This window comes from Osmia lignaria, chromosome 5 (genome assembly GCF_051020975.1).
Source record: "Osmia lignaria lignaria isolate PbOS001 chromosome 5, iyOsmLign1, whole genome shotgun sequence".
NCBI lineage: Eukaryota > Metazoa > Arthropoda > Insecta > Hymenoptera > Megachilidae > Osmia > Osmia lignaria.
Window position 1 is genome coordinate 8,451,504 of NC_135036.1, and position 19,679 is coordinate 8,471,182.

At 37.0% G+C, this 19,679-nt stretch overlaps 2 protein-coding genes across 12 annotated transcripts in view; one reads left to right on the forward strand and one right to left on the reverse strand.

Moving 5' to 3' along the window:
* The first annotated feature begins 4,843 nt into the window (after positions 1 to 4,843).
* LOC117605005 (uncharacterized) lies at positions 4,844 to 19,218 on the forward strand. Of its 2 annotated transcripts, none has more exons than XM_034325725.2 (6): positions 4,844 to 5,001; positions 5,254 to 5,353; positions 5,895 to 6,014; positions 6,103 to 6,277; positions 6,364 to 6,480; positions 12,905 to 19,218. In XM_034325725.2, exons 1-6 carry the CDS (start codon positions 4,859 to 4,861, stop codon positions 13,747 to 13,749), a joined length of 1,500 nt encoding a protein of 499 aa, XP_034181616.2. In that variant the 5' UTR covers positions 4,844 to 4,858; the 3' UTR covers positions 13,750 to 19,218. The 2 variants fall into 2 exon arrangements, with proteins under 2 accessions (XP_034181616.2, XP_034181617.2); XM_034325726.2 differs by lacking the exon at positions 4,844 to 5,001 and adding an exon at positions 5,011 to 5,164.
* The window catches only part of LOC117605004 (paired box protein Pax-6), a 74,312-nt gene continuing 68,541 nt past the window's right edge, over positions 13,909 to 19,679 (reverse strand). For 8 of the 10 annotated variants that reach the window (XM_076688415.1, XM_076688416.1, XM_076688417.1 and 5 more), the window contains 4 exons: positions 18,801 to 19,060; positions 18,288 to 18,598; positions 17,851 to 18,161; positions 13,909 to 17,527 (listed from right to left, as the gene is read on the reverse strand). In XM_076688415.1, the coding sequence (XP_076544530.1) occupies positions 17,433 to 17,527; positions 17,851 to 18,161; positions 18,288 to 18,598; positions 18,801 to 19,060 (977 nt within the window). In that variant the 3' untranslated portion in view covers positions 13,909 to 17,432. Of the gene's footprint in view, positions 17,528 to 17,766; positions 18,162 to 18,287; positions 18,599 to 18,800; positions 19,061 to 19,679 lie in introns of all 10 variants that reach the window. The other 2 variants (XM_076688421.1, XM_076688423.1) reach the window with 2 other exon arrangements.

Consider the following 19,679-nt stretch of genomic DNA (forward strand, 5'->3'; position numbering starts at 1 on the left):
TGACTGACTATAAGTTTATAAGGAAATAAAATTGAAAATATAATCTTAATGATCTTTAAAGTATTTATTTAAAATACTAAGTATGTAACCTTTATTGTGCCTTTCTGTATGAAAAGTATACAATGTAATTATGTTTGAATAATATGTGTTAATTATATGAAAAATGTATATCATTTTATTATAGTTATTGTGATACTTCATTCTGTTGAATATAAAGATGATTGAAACTGTATTTTCCAAATTTCATTATAAGGAAAAAATTACTTTGAAGTTTATTATTTTCAATTTACAATTTTGGATGTTTTTGTTATATTATTTACATATGTAGGTACTTAGAGTATAATTATATCATCCTATGCCCCTATATCTAATAGAAGCATCGTAAATGATATTTGAATAGTTGTGTAAATTTGATACAGCTTAAAGGAATTATGTTTGTTAAGTTCCTTTAACTGTTTTTTATATTTATTTTTTTTTTAATGTATATTATAACCAATGTATTGTGATTTATACAAATTTATTATAAAAATGAAAGTGTAAATAACTTAATAAAGTTCAATTTAAATAATCATCTCTATTTAATATAATAATTAAACTTAATGTACAGTAAAGTAGAATTAGAATTGATATATTCTTATTTTTGCAATAAAATCAGAATTTATTTACAAATTTATATTTATTTTTATTAATGTAAATACATATTAGAAATTTTTATTAATAATAAATAAGTGACTACAACTGATTGTAAATTGAAGCACCCGCATACATGATCATATACCCTTTTTTTTAAATTATAATTGTTATAATTTTTATTACAATTATAAAGTATTATAATTGTTTGACAAACTTGTATTTACTTTATGCACTTTGGTAATAAATCATTTGAAAAAAGTAACTGCTATTATTTAATGCACGCAATTTTATTTCTGAGTTATTTATTTAATGCTCGTAATTTCTTTTCTCAGCTATTTATTTAATTGACTTAATTTCTTCTATTATTGTGGTTATTTCAATGTACTTAATTTCGTTTCGGGGCCCCCGACACCCCGGATCCCATAATGTCGGTATGCAGAGTGTCATCGATGTTCAGGGGTCCCAGACACCCCAGAGCCATATCGGTATGAAGAATGTCGCCGGTGCTTCGGGGTCCCAGGTACCCCGAATGCCATGTCGGTATGCAGTATTTCCGATACTTCGGGGTCTCTGACACCCCAAGATGATAGCAGGTCAGTATACAGACAACACCACCGAAGTGTAGGGGTCCCTGACACCCCGGATGCCATAATGTCGGTAAGCAAAGAGCGTAAGTAGTTCTTGGGGTTCCTGACACACCAAGATGTTGTCATGCTGGTATGCAGAGACAGTCACTGGTGCTTCGGGGTCCCAGACACCCCTGGATCGAACCAGGTCATACCCATCACTCTCCTGAACAAGTGAGTTTCACGATTTGTTCGTTTTGCGTTCTTATATTTCGCTAGATCCAGTCAAACCCATCACTACCCCGAACAAGTAAGTTTCACGATTTGTTCGTTTTTAGGTCTTATATTTCGCTAGATTCGGTCAAATCCATCACTATTCCGAACAAGTGAGTTTCGCTATTTGTTCGTTTTTCGTTCTTATATTTCGCTACTTCTTTGGGGTCCTTGACACCCCAGATGCCATAATGTCAGTATGCAGAATCATCGGAGATTTGGGGTTCTTAGAACCCCAAGACAGTATAATTTAGGTATACAGAATCGTCGGTGCTCGGGGTTCTTAGAACCCCTAAGACAATCTACTTTAGGTATACAGAATCGTCGGTGCGCGGGGTTCTTAGAACCCCAAGACAGTATAATTTAGGTATGCAGAATCGTCGGTGCTTGGGGTCTTTCGAACCCCGAGATAATATAATTTAGGTACTCAGGATCGACGGTACACGGGGTTCTCAGAACCCCAAGACAGTATAATTTAGATATGCAGAATCGTCGGTGCTAGGGGTCTTTAGAACCCCGAGATAATATAATTTAGGCACACAGGATCGTCGGTACACGGGGTTCTTAGAACCCCAAGACAGAATAATTTAGATATGCACAATCGTAGGTGCTAGGGGTCTTTAGAACCCCGAGAAATTACAATTTAGGTATACAAGATCGTCGGTACTCGGGGTTCTTAGAACCCCAAGACAGTATAATTTTAGTATTCAGGATCCATGGTTCTTCGGGGTCCTTAGAACCCCGCGGCGATAAGGAATGAAGCTAGCCGGAAGGAATAATAAAATATGATTATTTTTAGTTTTTTTTAGTGTATTTCGTTTGTAAATCATTTGTGATTGATTGTGGGTCTATTTTTAACATTTGTGACAAATTAATTCTTTTGTAATTAGCAATTTTATTTAAATCATGATGTGAGCCGAAACATTTTAATAATTTTTTATAATAAACAGATTTTGTGACAACTAATAACTGTAATTGATTGGAAATCGTTCGTGATTTACAGATTTATCATTTTCATTGTCTGTGAGTGAATAACTTCTTAATTATTTACAAATTTGTTTTATAATAAATAATTGTAGTTCCTTAATACCCCGATATGATATCAGGTCCGTATGAAGAGGGCACAATAAGTATAATTTGTTTCCAGGGTTTATTTAATTTACTTCATTTATCTTTTTTTGCTTATTAAATAACCTCATCGAAGGGGAATAACATTTATGGTTATATCCCTCTTCTGGGTCTCAGTCGAGGACCGCATTTATTTTATTTTCAGTTGTTTATATAATTTTATCCCTCATTATAGGCCAAGGCCATCTCAGTATCACTTACATCACAGCATTCCTTACATCCCTGCATTTGTTACATTCCTGCAACCCTTAAATACGCTTTTGTTTTTTTTTTTTTTTTTTTTTTTAACGTGGTGGAAATCTTCAGAAAGACACCTTCAGCCCCCCTGGGGAGGGGCCGGAGGTAGTGTGGGATTTTTACCCACTAAAACCACCACGGTGGCCTGCACTAGGGCGGTAGGGAGGGTACTTAGACCCTTCGCCATGTGCCAAACTCCGCCGACATCGGGGGCCACACCCCCATGCCGGCATTCCTCGGGTCGCGTGCAGTGGAGACCGGGGCCCCAGCCCCGGACCCCTGCGTAATTCCTTTACATCCCTCGTTTCGTTACATCTCTGCATCCCTTACATCCCTGCATTCTTTTCATCCAAACATTCTTTTCATCCGTACACCCCTTTTATTCCTACATTGTTTTCATCTCTACATTCCTTACATCTCTGCATCCCTTACATCCCTGCATTCATTTTATCCCTACATTCTTTTCATCCCTACACCCTTTTCATCCCTACATTCTTTTCATCCTTACACCCTTTTCATCCCTACATTCCTTACATCTCTGCATCCCTTACATCCCTGCATTCTTTTTATCCAAACATTAGTTTCATCCCTACACCCTTTTCATCCCTACATTGTTTTCATCCCTACATTCCTTACATCCCTACATTCTTTTCATCCCTACACCCTTTTCATCCCTACACCCTTTTCATCCCTACATTGTTTTCATCCCTACATTCCTTACATCTCTGCATCCCTTATAATAAATATATTATTAACACTTCTTCGAGTAAAGGTAAGTAAAGGTAAGTTCGAATTTCGCGAAAATTTCGAAAAAACAGCGCCCCCTAGCGGCAAAAATGTGAACTAAAATTCGATGTTGAATCAGCGCCATCTGGTTTCGGAAAAAGGAACTAAACCATGCACCATTTTTGGCCCTCTGGCGGCAAAAATGTGAACTAAAATTTCGATGTCGAATCAGCGCCATCTGGTTTCGGAAAAAGGAACTAAACCACGCACCATTTTTGGCCCTCTGGCGGCAAAAATGTGAACTAAAATTTCGATGTCGAATCAGCGCCATCTGGTTTCGGAAAAAGGAACTAAACCATGCACCAATTTTGGCCCTCTAGCGGCAAAAATGTGAACTAAAATTTCGATATCGCATCAGCGCCCTCTGGTGGCGAAAAAAGGAACTAAATTTGAATAAAATCGCGGGCCTTATAGCTGCAAAAATTTCAACTCAATGCAGGAATATAAGTGATACAAGGATGTAAAGGAGACAGGCATGTAAGGGATGCAGGGATGTAAGGGATGTTACGATATGAAGAAGGCAGGAATGTGAGGGATGCGGAGATGCAAGGGATGAAGATATGTAAGGAATGTAGGGATGAAAAGAATGCAGGGATGTAAGGGATGAAGAGATGTAAGGAATGTCGGGATGTAAGGGATAAAGACATGTAAGGAATGTAGGGATATAAGGGATGAAGCGATGTAAGGAATGTAGGGATGAAAAGAATGCAGAGATGTAAGGAATGCGGAGATGTAAGGGATGAAGGGATGTAAGGAATGTAGGGATGAAAAGAATGCAGGGATGTAAGGGATGAAGAGATGTAAGGAATGTCGGGATGTAAGGGATAAAGATATGTAAGGAATGTAGGGATATAAGGGATGAAGCGATGTAAGGAATGTAGCGATGAAAAGAATGCAGAAGTGTAAGGGATGCAGAAATGTAAAGGATGCACACGGGAGTAATAAACTGAACACGTTTGCCCTGCTAAGAGTTGATTCAATAAGCTAAGAAGATAAATACAGCAAATTAAATGAACGCAGAAAATAAAATATAGATATATATATGTATGTTTAGCAGGTAGATCTGCACCCCTTGGCGGTCGCTATGCTGGTGCTATGGGCAGGAATGGCGCGGTAAGAGAGGAGCTGTTAAAATAGGCACATCTGCCATACCGACTGTACTCTCTACATGCAGACCTAACTTCACCTAGGGGTGTTTGAAAGCCCCAAAATCATGATCCCTCGGGAATAAAAGCATGTCCTGTCTTTCTGCATCTTTAGTCATTGGGGGCGACAAGTGCCACGGTCGAACTATTTACTTGAATCTGTGTGCGAATCGATTTAGTGTGTGGATCAAAGCGAAGGGGCAAAAAAATAAGTCACCTAAGGAATCGTTATCGTAAGTAATAAATATACAACTAATACAGTTGGGAAAAGGTCATTTAGATCGATATAAATACATGTAGTCATGAAACATTTGTATTTAAATTAATTTCTAATAACATTGAAACTGGCGGTTGGGTACGATACTCGCAAGTTATAATCATGTTTCGTACGAAGTGGTAACACGTTTTATATTTTCTCATTTTCATATTTTTCATTTAACATGTTATGTTTAATCGCGATGAATTAAAATGTTTTCTCTTTTTAGTAAGGAACACGATCACTCTTCTTTCTACCAGTTCTTGCAAATGGAGCACAGTCATAAGAATACTGACTGTTATTTTTTCTACTATTCTACATGCAAAAAGGTAAGTTTGTTTTATGGACAATGTGTGCGGATCGTTAATAATATTTAACTGTTTTGATAGAACTTAAAGTGATTGTATATTTGTTCCATATTGTTTCTGATTCAATGAATTCAGGAGGTTAGATCAGCCATGTTGGAGCGTAGGTTCTACGATATTCGTCTTTTTAAAATAATTGGCAAATTAATCACCTATATATGATAATATTACTTTTCCTTTAATTATTTGAACATTATTTTACTGTTTTAAAGTTACTTTCAAGATTTATTTTATGTGGTGCTGAAAATAATGCATTATATCGTTAATAACTTTAACGTTATTATATTACGATATTTGTCATGAAATATCATTTATTTCCATTTTATAAGATGCTTTTAAAAACATATGAAAAATTATGAAATTTGTAATAAGTTATAGTTTGCAGTATGGAAATTTTCAAATAAGCACTGCAGCTATCTATAATTATAATATATTCTTGTTGTTTTATTCCTTTTGTATTAGGACATTTTTCATTCTTATTAATTTACAACAATTATGTTTCAAGGGTGATAATTGTCCATTCAGACATGAACCGTCTGCTTTGGGTTGTGAAACAATGTGCATATATTGGCAGCAGGGTAAATGTCTAGAGGAGCATTGTAATTTTAGACATATGGAATTAAAAGTAAGTATATTAAGTAATGTTGTAATTACACATTAATTGGATAAGCGAATAAATATTTATTCAATTTTTATCTGTGTCAATTGAACAGAAAAATCGCAAGACAATTCCATGTTATTGGGAAACACAGCCTGGAGGTTGTAGGAAACCTCATTGTTCATTTATGCATAAGAATGCTCGTACAATTTCTAGTGACCCTATTAATCCGGTCAAAAATACTGATTTAACATCAAAGACGTTAAATCAAGAATGGTTAAATCGTCAAGGTAAAAAAACATTTCGATTTATATAAACGTTTTCATGGCTATCGTGTTGTATATGAAAAAGAATGTTCATTTTTTGTTATCGATAGATGACACAAAGTATGATGGTAGTAGCACCGAATCGGATCAAGGTAGAGGAAGCAGCGAAGCAGGCAGTTTTATTGGCAGTCCAGCTGTTGATCCTCTTATCGTCAAATTTGAAGAAGGTATGAGGCTTTACTAGCCCCCCCGTCCATCTTACAGCGTACCTTACCTAGCATCGACTACTCTTTCCCTTCCGCCCAATCTACAGATAGTCATAAATATTCCGAATGCACTCAGTATTCCAAGCAATTTGACGATTCCTAATAACGTTTCTAACAATCTCAACGTATTAAATAATATCAATGTGACAAACAATTTGAACATACCAAAGGCTAATGTACAAAATTCACAAACTTCTCCTTGTCACCATGCATTATCATTTTCTCATCCACAAAATTTACATTCACATTCTCCTGGTCAGTCGTTATCACCACTGCAAAATCAACAAAACTCTCCACTAGTTCAACAACCGTCGTATTCATCGATACATAATAGACAAACGTCTCAGCCTCAAACATCAAGATTTCCCTTCTCGTATCTTGAAATGTCATCATACAGACGATTTTAAAATCACGGGAATTAAAATACAAAAACTTCTGTTGACTAACGATCAGTATGGAAAAGTACATTGATGAAATATTGGGACGAAGGAGAAAGAGTTAACAATGTTACTTGGAACGATTAGATATTATTCTTTGAAAGGTATAAAGTATTGTATAAACGTATATACAACACTTTGTATGAAAGAGTAAGCACATTGTAATCCTCTATTTTACAGTACTGTGCAGATTTTTTTTTTTTCTATTTTAATTAAGTATGTAGGCGTTGGCCGGATCAAGGTCACTGCGAGGCCGGTGTCGGCGCCTGTAAAGGGGGGCGACGTAGGGTCGCCGTCGCGAAAGTCGTTCGTTTAACGGACGAGTTTTGATCGGCGTCCGACGAGAACTACGGCAGTCCGATCGAGATCATTTCATATAAAGATCATTTTCATTGTGAAAACGCCCTACCCCCTATAAGTATCAGAGATTTTAGTACATTTCCGATACTTAATCGATTTTCATTTGACCTATCCAATTATGAAATGAATTGATAGATATATACATATATACATATATATATATATAAAAAAAGAAAGTCAAGCTTCTTACGAAAGAACAGTTTTAGATGGTGCATTGATTTGATAGAAAACTTGTTTCATTTTTTGCTGATAGTAATGGTTTTGTATAGTGGCAGATGCACATCAATGTATTGCAAACTTGTACAGAATATTTCAAGTTTCCTCTTCAATAATAAAGACTGCAATATTTCTAGTTTTGTGAACTTACAAAAAAAATATCTAATTGCCGTTTGATTTACGTAAAAGAAAAATAACATAGAAAATCTATCCAAATATGAGTGTACACCAGAAGATATAGATTTCACTGATTAAGAAAATGGTGATAAGCCAGTAGGTGATCTATATCGTCGTCTTTATTATTGGATAGAATATATGCGAAGGATTTCTTTAAACGTTTCCGTATACATATTGTTTCTTCAAAGTAACAAAGGTGTGCATTGTTGTTTCGATACAATAATCTATTACACATATAATTCTATATACACATGTGGTGTATATTTATGGGGAAGAGGGATAACATGCAACATTTAGATCAATTTGGTAAAACTGTGAAATCAATAACACCTATTAGAAAACACAGTTACACTCGTTCAAAAAAAAAAAAAAAAGAAAAAAACAATAATTGTGTCTTTGAAAAATTATTATAAGCAAAAAAAAAAAAAAAATAAAAAATACCTATAATAAAAAAAAGAAACAAAAAAAAAAACGTAGATTTGAATATCAATTTTTCCAGGGGCTGCTATATCTAAACTTTGCCTGTAGCCCTCTAACTGCCTATGGCTATCTTTCTCCAGCGGCAGACGCGATGAGCCTCGAATTTTCCCGAATGCCGCAATAGAAAAGCAAGATTGATGAAGTATACTATAACGATATCGAAATGAAACTGTACTGGATGAAATAAGAAGATAGCTATGGGTCGCCGCTTTGCTACACCATAATACGTACACCCTCTCAACACACACACACACACACACACACACGATCCGAAAGAACTCGCACAGATTTCTCGACACTAAATTTCACATCCGAGAATGATTAGGGTGAAAAACAGTATGTTTATTTTTATGAAGATTAAATTTTTTATGTAACGTGATGTTTAAAATCTGTTCTTCGTCGAGTATCAAGTGTAATCGGTTTGGAAACAATGAATTTGTTTATAATTTATGATCCGATTACGCTTGAAATTCGATCAACTACGAATTGAAAAAAGAAAATGAGAAAAAGTATAAATTGCTTGAGTCGAATACTGCCTGCTTTTCTTCTCCGTGCAATAATTGCATATATATCGTTTAATGCGATTCAGTCTACCACAATTTTTTCTTCGAAAGATAGAATAAAAGCGAAGGCAAACTCGAGTTTGCATTGAAACGGATATACAAAAGCAGTATCCGATTTAACCGTATCCCAGCCTTGATTTAGTGCATACGCATATAAAACGAACATAATGCCTTCATATGTTTTGGCTTCCCGTAAATATTAGCGACTTTCAAAATGGCATGGGATAAGATATAACAAACACAACGGTGATAGCTGTTCGTACACGGACGAAAATTTGTTACATCAGCGTGATAGAATTGTGCTGGTATTGTGTCAAGTTAAAAAAAAAACAAAAAAAAAAACAACTCTTGTAACTTCTTAATCATATTGTAAATTGTTCAGCGTGAAACGTGAATTATGTCGTTTCGCTTCACTTCAAGCCAGAATCATGTTATATATCAAATTCTCATAGCTTGTTCATTTTTCAATTAATTAAAGGGAAGAGAGAGTGAGAGTGAGAGACAGAGAGAGAGAGAGAGAGAGAGAGCGCGAGAGAGTAAAAAAAGGGAAAGGATATAGAAATTGCACGCATTAAGCAATAAATCATAGAATAAAAACTACAGTACCGATACAAAAATGCTGTGTCTATAAATACACAAATAAACGAATAATTATTTATTTGTGTATTTACAGAGGGTATCAAATAATAAATGCGACTTAATATCACGTATTATATGTATACACACAGGAACATATTTAAGCAAAGAATATAAAAAAGAATAAAAAAAAAAAAAGAAAGAGAGCGGAATTCGGTGGAGTAGTACGTATAAAAAAAAATTGTTTCAGTCGCGCGATATGATATAATATATTGCTTCGTTTTACGTTAGATACAATGGAAAAAAAAAATAGTAGTGTTTTTGAATGTATAACTAATACTAGATTCCAGTGCAAAATAAGAATATATATACATATATATTATTTATTATTTTTATTACGGAATACTATTTGCGTCTATAGGCACCGTGTGAACAAGAGACACGATGGGAAAAAGAAACCGAATATAATCCTCAATTGCGAGAAAGCCGTAAACAGCATGTTCAAGAAAGAAAAAAAAAAAAGAAAAAAAAACTAATCATGTATTTAAAACTATTAACGGTATTTACGATTCAGATAATTGTCGTGTAATTTAAATGTCGAAGTTTGTACGGATAGAATTCTACGTTCTAGTCCTTGCATATTAGATTCTCTTTAACCATTTGTTCCGATGAAAGAAATGGAAACGATAACGTGTCTTATGTAGTTTATCCGCAGCGGAGGATTTCTTTGTAATCATGTACTTATATACATAGCCAGGGGAAGGAAATATTTCAAAGCCGAGTAAAGAATGAAAGAAATTGATAAAAAGAAGAATGATCGTTTGTGTACTTGACGGCCACAAGTATCGGCAGCTATCTGATCGATTAATTCCGTGAATTTATGAAAATATGATAAATAGAATGTAAAATAATGAAGCCGTGGGAGGCGGGACACAGTTTTAGACTCCGTTGTACGGGTTGCGCGGTTGATGGTAGCGAACGATTTACAAAGGAAAATCCGAATTTTCGACTTAAGAAATACCGACGATTAATTGGCTTTCGGCGAATAAGGCTTGTTCGTGCGACGGATCGGTGGCTGTTTACCGACGGCGTTTCACAGCCCCCGACGGTGGACGGCGCGACGGGTGGCCTGCTCCGACGGCGGACGAAAGGGTTGCGCGATATCTCGCTAGCCCTGCGTCCAAGGGACAGAACTCCGGTGACCAGAGTTCTCCAGAGGACGAAATTCTAAAGAATCGACTAGTCTCGCTCGTCGTGGCAGATGTACCGGTCTCGCCTAACCACCGAATTTTCTACGACACCTCGCGACAACCCTTCCGGTTAAGGCGACGGGGTTCACCGACCCATCGTCCGTTACAAGAACGCGGAAGAATAATTAACGCAGAATCAATAATTGCAGGCGTTTGTACGTGGAGGGTATACGATGATTTTGCAAACTCTAAAGTAAAACTGAATATTTGCGATTGTTGCTTTTTACTCTCTTCGGAACAGATGGGCTGTAACGCGAGTCATTTCTTCGCGAGTGCGTGTGTGCGTGATTATAAGATACGAAATAGTGGAAAATTAATGCCGATTTATGAAAGAAAGATCAGCAGCTGGACTCGTGTCGCCGGCGACGACCTGAAACTTTGCTTTTATTCAGCATTCAATCTTTTAGTCGTAAGATCGACGATATTAATTATAAACATCACATTAGTTGTAACGAATCTTTATATCGCTTTTTTTCCCCCGCGTTGTTAGTTCATTCTATTTTTTTTTTTTCTTTTTGTAAGGGCTCCTTTTGTTTGTTTTTTTGTCCTTTTAAAGGGGACCCACGAATGTTGTGTCTCTGATAATATTTTTGTAATTGTTAATTATCGAGTGTGGTCCAGCTGCAATCATTGTTCTTAATTATTGTCCTCCATCCGGGAGATGGTTTTCTATTCGAATTATTATTTTCTTTCGTCGTGTTTTACTTTTTCTTTATTTTTTTTTCCTTTTTCTAATTTATTGTTATTCACTGCCTCGAGGCGGTCGCAAGGATCGTTACTTACTTTATCCGAATTGTAACATCGTGATATTAAGTCATGGAAATCGAATAGAGACCTTTTGTTTAACGACAATTCTCATCGAATCATGTTCATTATTACCTTGTCGAAGCATTTTTTAAAAACGAATCACGAGGAATTGTCGTTGTGTCTTGGTTTAACCATCCGTGTAAATTAATTTTCATGATTAATGGCGAAACAAAAAAAAAAAAAAAAAATAAGAGAGAGTGAGAGAGTGAGGGAAAAGCGAATCCTTTTCTGGATTTCGATAACAAAAGGGACTCGATTTGAAAGAGATTATATGCTGGATATTTGCGATACGTAATTCCGCACTATGTGAATCGATGTAAATGAATGGAAATAATTATTATTATTTATTGAGATGGTACTTGGATTTCAATAAACTTGATGCTATGAAAGGAAAGGAGAAAGCAACGCTAGCGTGACAGAGACGATTTCAAACATTCTTGATCATGTAGTTAAAAAAAAAAAAACTACAAAATATTAATCGTCTCTGTACACTGTTTCTTTGTACTTATTATCAACGTTCTGTCAAATTCATTCACTGGGAGCTAAGCGAAACTATTGCAAATAGTAAAGATCGTCTTTAAAAAGAAAAGTGCATTTTGTTAACGAGCTTAAGAATCGCTTCGATCGATCATTTACTATTTAAATAAGTTCCTTAGCTCGTCAAATTACGTTTCCTCGTGTTCCACTAATTTCTCTTCGACGTTTTTGTAAATCAGCGCTGTCCGAAAGATTGTAAAATATCACCCGTGATTCCATTTCCTCGATTTGAAACTTACTCGACCCATGTAACAATTCAGCGAGGCGGTTTTAATTTTTTGTAACGCATTGTTTATAAACATTGTATCCCAATTAAAAACGTTTTACGACATCTAACGAAACGGACGATAATTTCATTTAAAAATTCGGCTCTCACCGAAGAAACTTGTTTTCTGTTCTTCTTTTTGTTCGCTCGAATATCTGGAGATAAAAACAGCAATGTATTTCAGTAGGGAGGGATTGAAAGAAAAATGCAAGCGACGACGACGATAATGATTCACCTATCGGAAAGATATCTGGAAAAATTTGGGAAATGAAAGTGAAAAGAGGAGAGAAGAAGTGGAGATTGGCTGTCCATAAAACTCTGTCCAAGGTGTATCGATCAAAGTATTGGAACTGTACTTGTACTAAACATCCTCCTTTTGCTGAGTTTCCTAGTTCGATATTATTCTAATCAAAAGAACCAAAAGTAAAAAAAATAAAAAATAAAAAAGAAATAGACGCTGGCAAGAATGACGAAAAACGTGCAGGATTCAAGCTAGTTGCTAACGACTCGAATAAAATCCATTAGACTAAAAAAAAAAAAAACACCACAAAGTAGAATATCATGTTCAAATAAAAAAGAGGCATATAGAAAGACACAGACACAAAAATGATAATGGATTTAGCAACGAGCCTCGACCCAGCGTCAAAAAAGGAGTACTGGCGTTGAAAATCAACACTAACCATAAATTCTTGCAATTTTGCACTGTGTTTCTTACAGAGTCAGACAATGAAAGTGTACCGTCCCCGGTTAAGCCGCAGCCGAGGGTTCCTTACTGTAAAACCTACGAAGAGATACGATTGGAGGAGATCCAAGCTGAGAGCGCAGCCTATTATTCCTACCAGATGGAAGACTGTCAGACCGACGTGGCTGGTGACAAGAGCAAGGCACGTAAGACCCGAAGGACATGCCTGCAACCAAATAACGAGGTGAACGATGAGAACACGAAAAAGGGTTTGGACTTTGAGGTACTGACTTTGGAGGAGATCCGTCGTCGAAAGAGGCGTAAAGCTATGGAGGAAAACGAAACGAAAGAGTCTGACGAGAAGGAAGAATCGAGCAGCGACTTCCTGAAGGATGCTATCAACACGTTGGCTCAACTGAGGGATATCACTTCCGTGAGGGGAGTGAAGAGACCGTTGGAGGAGTCTGAGGAAGACACGGACAGATGTAAAGTCAGGTGCGATACTAATCGTGCTAACTTTGGTAACGTTCCACCGGTTAAACTTCGAAGATCACCGAAGAGGTTCACTTCGGTAGCGAAGAATGATTCGGAGGAGATTAACGAAGGGAGAAAGAGTCCTGTAGATAGATTAGGTAATTCGGAGTCTAGTGTCGCTAGGAGGAAAGAGGTGGAGATCAGACTTTGTGACAGTAGTACGGATGAAACGTTAATGAAAAGCGAGGAGAGAGATTCAGGTGACATTGAGGAAGCAAAGGAAAGTATGATTTCTTGCGACAGTTTGTTGAACGTGAACGAGGACGAGTATCTAACGTTAGATATGGCGTCTGATGATATCCTAAAGGACATCGACGCTTTGCTGAAGGAGAAAAGCTCGGTTTGAAGAGATCAGACAGAGATTCAAAGGGACATGTTACTTATGAAATGATATTTTATTCTCCTTTTTCGTTTCATCGTTTAGCTTGCTTTTTCACGGTGTTTTTAGACGAAGAATTCACTGCTGTGTTCATTCATAGCCGATTGATAGATAAATTGTGTATAGTTTTTCTTCTTTTTTTTTTTAAAATGACAAATTATTGCGAAAGACGAGAACTAAGGGTGTTAATAAATAATGGTCTCGATATTGGTCATAATTTTTGATATTGCAGTGTTTTAAATTAATTGTATCTTTATCATTGCGTTTGACGAAAATTCAGTGCATTTCTTTTAATTTATATGCTTCATTTGCATAGTAATTATATTTCTGTATGTACATAGATTATCGAACGACTCGAACGAATTAGTGACAGAAAATTTCAACTTCATATAATGATTCTTTCGATTACATGAAGGCACTTTATTGGGAAGATCATTTGTTTTCTTGGTGCAATTTGCTTGGTTCTCAATTTTCTTTAGAAATAGTGCACCTTTAGTAAAGTATAAATTGTAATCGAAAGAAATATTGACGCGTTTGAAATTTGAAGATAGAAAATGATATCGAGAAAAAGAAATATTTTCACGTACTCAAAAAACAAGAGAAATGTGTTCTTTAATGATTATTTCATTCCGTACGTTGATAACTAACTAATAAGTATAAAAAAATATTATTGCAATCTAATGGAGAAGAAAATGGTAACCCTTCACGGTCCAATTTTTCCTTACTTTCGAATGGATTATTCAAATTGATGGTGAACAAATTGCCTATACCATAATATGTATTATAGCATTGTAACTTTTAATTCATAATGGTGTTGGGCTTTTAAAATGAAACGTAAGAACAGAACATATCAAAGTATATGTTAGTTAGAGAAAATGGTAAGGAACCTGAAGGGACTCTTTAGTTTTAGTAATAATGTCTTTGAAATAATATTAATATTCATTGAAATATTTATTTGTCAAATATTAGATTTGATTCTCTATTTGATAATGAATCCTTAGAACAAATTAGCACTTTTGCTATTATAATTAAAATTTATAAATTTATCTCAAATACCAGTTTCTAAATACACAGTTTGACTTCTATATTTGACTTCTAACAACACAAGCAATCATGTGTAAAATAAATTAAGAAGATTATTAGTTTCCTTGATACTGGACCGTCAAGGGAAATTTATGTCAAAAAATACAATTTTTCCATTGTTATTTATCGATCAATTTCCACGTTCAAATCTTTGTAAATTAAACAAATTACTTACCGTAACATTATCTATATTAGAACACTAGTTTATAATTTAATTTTACGTGTTTTTTGTATGAAGGGAAAACTAGCAAATTTTAACAATGAACCTATGCAGCGTAGTTAAATTTTTGTTTATATAAATCGAGTAATGGACGTTCGAAATTTTAGTGAAATTGTATTCTTGAATTTGAAAAGCAGTTTGAAAAAAAGTCATTAGTAAAAGGAATTGGTGTAAACTATATAAAACTCTATTTTGTAAATGACTCGGAACTTTTCAAATTTCAGTATTACATTAGTTTTATTTAATTGAATTTCTATCGCGAATATTGATATTTTCCGCGAGGTGTTAATTGTGCTGCCATTTCCGGTAATTATTCTTTCGGAACGAAGATGTTGGATAAATTGAAGTACCTTCTAATTGTATAATAAAACAAAAAATATTCAATTGGAACAAATACACAATTGTTACATTTGCAAACTATTGGACGTTTGTTTTTTTTCTCTCTCTCACTCACATTGAATCATAATAAAAAAAAAGATGCGAAACCTGTCTTAGCTATAATTTTCTGATCTGATTTTAATTGGATCACGAATTGACCCGACTCCACCGATATTTAATAAATGTCTTTATTTCGAATACAACACTGCAGATCTCGATAAGTGCAACTTACAATTGCACGTTTTCTTACAAAAGTGTCTCTTTGTTCTATCAACGATTCAAAGGTGAACATTTGTTCGTCCTACCTGGTCATCAAGGTAAGTTAATTAAAATGGGGTAGGTAGTATGAGATTGTTTAAATGCACACACTATTTATTTCGAATGCATAATCGTACGGCTAAACATACCTGGTTTCGCTTCATTCGGATTTGAATCATTCTTGCACCGGATATACAAATGATGATGAATCGAGCTCTCTTTTTTTTAAATCGGATATTTGGGGGATTAGAATCAACTATATATAAATGTCGATACCTTTACGATGTACACACAACAAACGTTCAATTACTCTTGCTTCGTTTCTCTTCCTTATTACGAATATAAATAATACCGACCTTAAAAACTATTTTACGCTCTTTTTTTTTCTTCTTATTTATTTATTTGCCTATAGAGATTACGTCTAAGAAACTGTGGTTAAAAATCTCTGCGAGACTTTCCTTATTCATTTCTCACTGATGCACATCTTCTTCGCTTCTTTTCGTAAACTGTTTCTCGATTGATCACGCGTGATTCGAATAAATTAAAAGAAATAAAAGATCGTCGCCTGAAAACAAATTCCTTTGCAAGAAGGATTTTTAATCTCTATTCGTTATTCTTAATAAAATAATCGGCAGATACTTTTGCTATCTATATTGCTCGACTACCATCGAGACGAAAATATTGCTAAAATGTTTCTCATGGTGTCGTCATGGATCACCGTAAGAAACGCTAACGTATCTGCAAGTTGAACGCTGTTTCATTGCTAATTTCCTTCGAAACAGAGGAGAGATTTCCTTCGGTGTACCGATAACTATTTGAACAGCTAGTCGATGAAACGATAACAACTAGAAACGTAAAAGAGATCTTTAAGCGATTAAACACTACTGGCGCAGCTGTTACGAAGATTCTTTGTTGCTTGTTTTTCGTTCGACAACGATAACACGGATAAAGAGATTATTAAAAGACGAGTTGTGAACCTATTCATCTCTTTTTCGCTCTTCTTTTAGGCGTGTACGAGTATAAAGAGTACGGTTTGCAATTCACTCAACGTAACTTCGATGAGTACTGAAACAATGATTAAAAAGCATTAACAATGTATGCTGTAACGCGTACACGCCTGTTAATTTACAAAAAAAGAAACGTCCCTTGCGAGCAGAGCTTTCTGTCTCGATGAAAAACGTACGCCATGAAAACAATAGATTCTCTGTGAAAAAAGAAATCGAAAAGTCCTTTACGCTTTTCCAATTCGATGCTAAATGATCGTAGATCGAGCGTCGTGGAGCGCCACCTTTGAAGCTGGCGCGCCTGCGCGGACAGCCAATCACGTGACCCCCACCCCGGAAGTCGAGGATTCAATTTTAATCTTGAAAACTAAACGTCGGATTGGAAAATGGTAAAGGACTTTTCGATTTCTTTCGACTCAAAGAATTCATATTTTTCACGATGTATATTTTCATTTTTTGAGACACCCTGTACATGCGATATCTTGTGTCAAGCTTGACACCCTATCATACGAATGTCTCCTAATATCATCATCATTATCGCCTTCCTTCTTCTTTAAAAGGTTTCGAACTTTATCAAAAACTAACTATCTTTCATCGATTTCGAACGTCTTCTCCTTGCGTTTTCCTGTATCTAACGTTTGTCAACTAACGTAAGTGAAAGAAGCTCAAGTTTATGGAGAGGATGTCGATACCGATGACCACCACGGTCACTGGAGCCTGGGGGACCAATATTGGGCTGCCATGTCTGGTGCTGGTTGTCCTGGTACAGCGATTGGAACGCTGACACCCGGTGATATCAAACCTAGAATCGATATCAAGATTATTTCATAAATTTCCTTATCTGCGAATTGAATTCTCGAGTTAGTCTTAGATTCGGGCTCGACCACCTCTCGTTTGCAAGGATATCCCAATTAAGAAAGTTTCTTAAATAATAACGATTGAAAGTGAAAAATCACCAAAGCGGAGTCGAAGATAGGGTGACAGAAAATTGGAACCATGAAAAGGGGTGTTCTTAACGCAGAAGCGAATATGATCCATTACCAGCAGGCTGGATAGCGTGTTATCCATGGTAGTCCATTGGCTAAAGTGCAAGCAGCGAGTGCAGTGAGTGCGGTAGACACTCACCGGTCGAGCTGGTGTTCTGATTGTACTGATTCAGGCCCGCGGCGTGGTATGGTTGAGTGGGGCTGCAGGTGGGTCGTGCCCCGTACCCAAGATGCAGAGGTTCGTAACTCGGAGGACGAGCAACACCGCAGGAATAACCGTTGTCCCGTTGTTGAAGACAGGCACCGGGACTGGGACCCACTGTCATGCCTACGGTCATACCCATAGGACCCATTCCACCTCCGGTCGACAGAGAGGACATGCTGCTGGTTGTGTGCTGGTTCTGTTGGCTGCTACCGGACATTGTGAAGCTCGGCATGGATGTCATGGGGCTGAAATATTCGAAGTAGAGACTTCTAATTATTTTCTCTTCGTCTATTTCTGGTATCTTCAACTGGACACGAGGGTTCTAAATAATAATTAGCTGTCGAATCAACGAGGATCATGGTAATTCTTACCTGTACGAGTCAGGCATGCTGGGTATCCCAGGATAAACGGCGGTGGGTGCGAAACCATGATGTATCCTAGGGGGAGAGGGCGGTGCTTGTGGTGGTGGTTGACCAGCCAAAATACCCGAGGCTGGTGGTGGAGTCGGATGACCAGCACCGACCAAGCTTACCCCACCGGTGTGTTGTTGCTGCTGCTGCGACTGTTGCTGCTGTTGTTGTTGTTGTTGCTGTTGTTGCTGCTGGTGTTGCGGGTTGTCCCTCCGTTGCGTGCGCAATTTCTCTTCGCGCCGCCACTTCGCTCGCCGATTCGAAAACCAGACCTGAGTTAGTAAACGAGAGGACAGACGAAGATACAGGTCAATCGCTAGGCTACAGTTTTCCGCGGACGAAATAAATTTTCCACTTCGCGAAAACGTCGGCAAAATGCTTCCTATGGATTTGTTTTGAAATTTTAGGACACCAACCTAAAAATCGGATTTCTATCGGTTTCAAACGACAGATTTACGCGGAAAATATAGTCACCTGTATTCGTGCTTCCGGTAGACCGATCTTCCCGGCCAGTCTCTCCCTGGCGAAAACGTCCGGGTAATGGGTTCTCTCGAATTCCTTCTCGAGCGCGTCGATCTGTTCGTTACTGAAACTTGTACGATTCCTTTGAAGCTTCCTTTTTAAACGGAGACGCGCCTGATCGTCGTCCGTACCTCCAGACACACTTCCGGCGTTGCTGTTGTCGCCGCCGCTGTTCGTCTCGTCCGAGTGTGCTCCACCTTCGAGCTCTGCCACTGCAAAACACAAAGAAACATGTTAGAAAAGAATAAAAATAAAAAGCAAATAAATTTCAAAGGATAATCGTGGATTAGAAAAATCCTCTTCTTGATCGAAACAATCCAATTTTTTACTGACTCTATCTTTTTAGTTTTCCTTGATTTTTTTTTTTCAAGGGTTGTCGACAGAACCCTTCGTCAGTTTTCTTATATAAATATCCATGTGCGTAGAGAGGGACGCGCGTGTGTGAGAACAGGCATAGAGAGGGGTGGTAGGCAGGCGTTGCTGGGTGAACCTTATCGTCGGTTTCTGGGTGAACGCGTCGAGGCGTCACTGGGTTTTGGCTCGACGACGAGAACTACGAGAGAGGGATGGGGTTGGAGGGTGGAGAAGCTGGTGGAATGGCTAGAGGAGGGAGAGAGCGAAGGGGGATGTACGATAAGACGCGAAGCGTCCCAACGCCAACGTCCCTGATCTCCCTAGCACGATACGCCTCTGTCATCCACCCCAAACTGCCACCCTTTCTCTCTCTTTTCCTTCCGTTTTCATCCTTTCTATTTCTATTTCTCCTTTTTTTTTTTTCTTTCATTTGCTGCTTCTATCTTCCACCTTCTCCTTTTAATTTCCACCCCCTTC

Bases quoted from the DNA above. Each gene is read 5' to 3' on its own strand.
- LOC117605005 (XM_034325725.2), top strand. From the start codon at position 4,859: ATGTCCTGTCTTTCTGCATCTTTAGTCATTGGGGGCGACAAGTGCCAC. The intron at 5,002-5,253 runs GTAAGTAATAAA...TTCTCTTTTTAG, and splicing joins TCACCTAAGGAATCGTTATC to TAAGGAACACGATCACTCTT. The intron at 6,278-6,363 runs GTAAAAAAACAT...TGTTATCGATAG, and splicing joins AGAATGGTTAAATCGTCAAG to ATGACACAAAGTATGATGGT.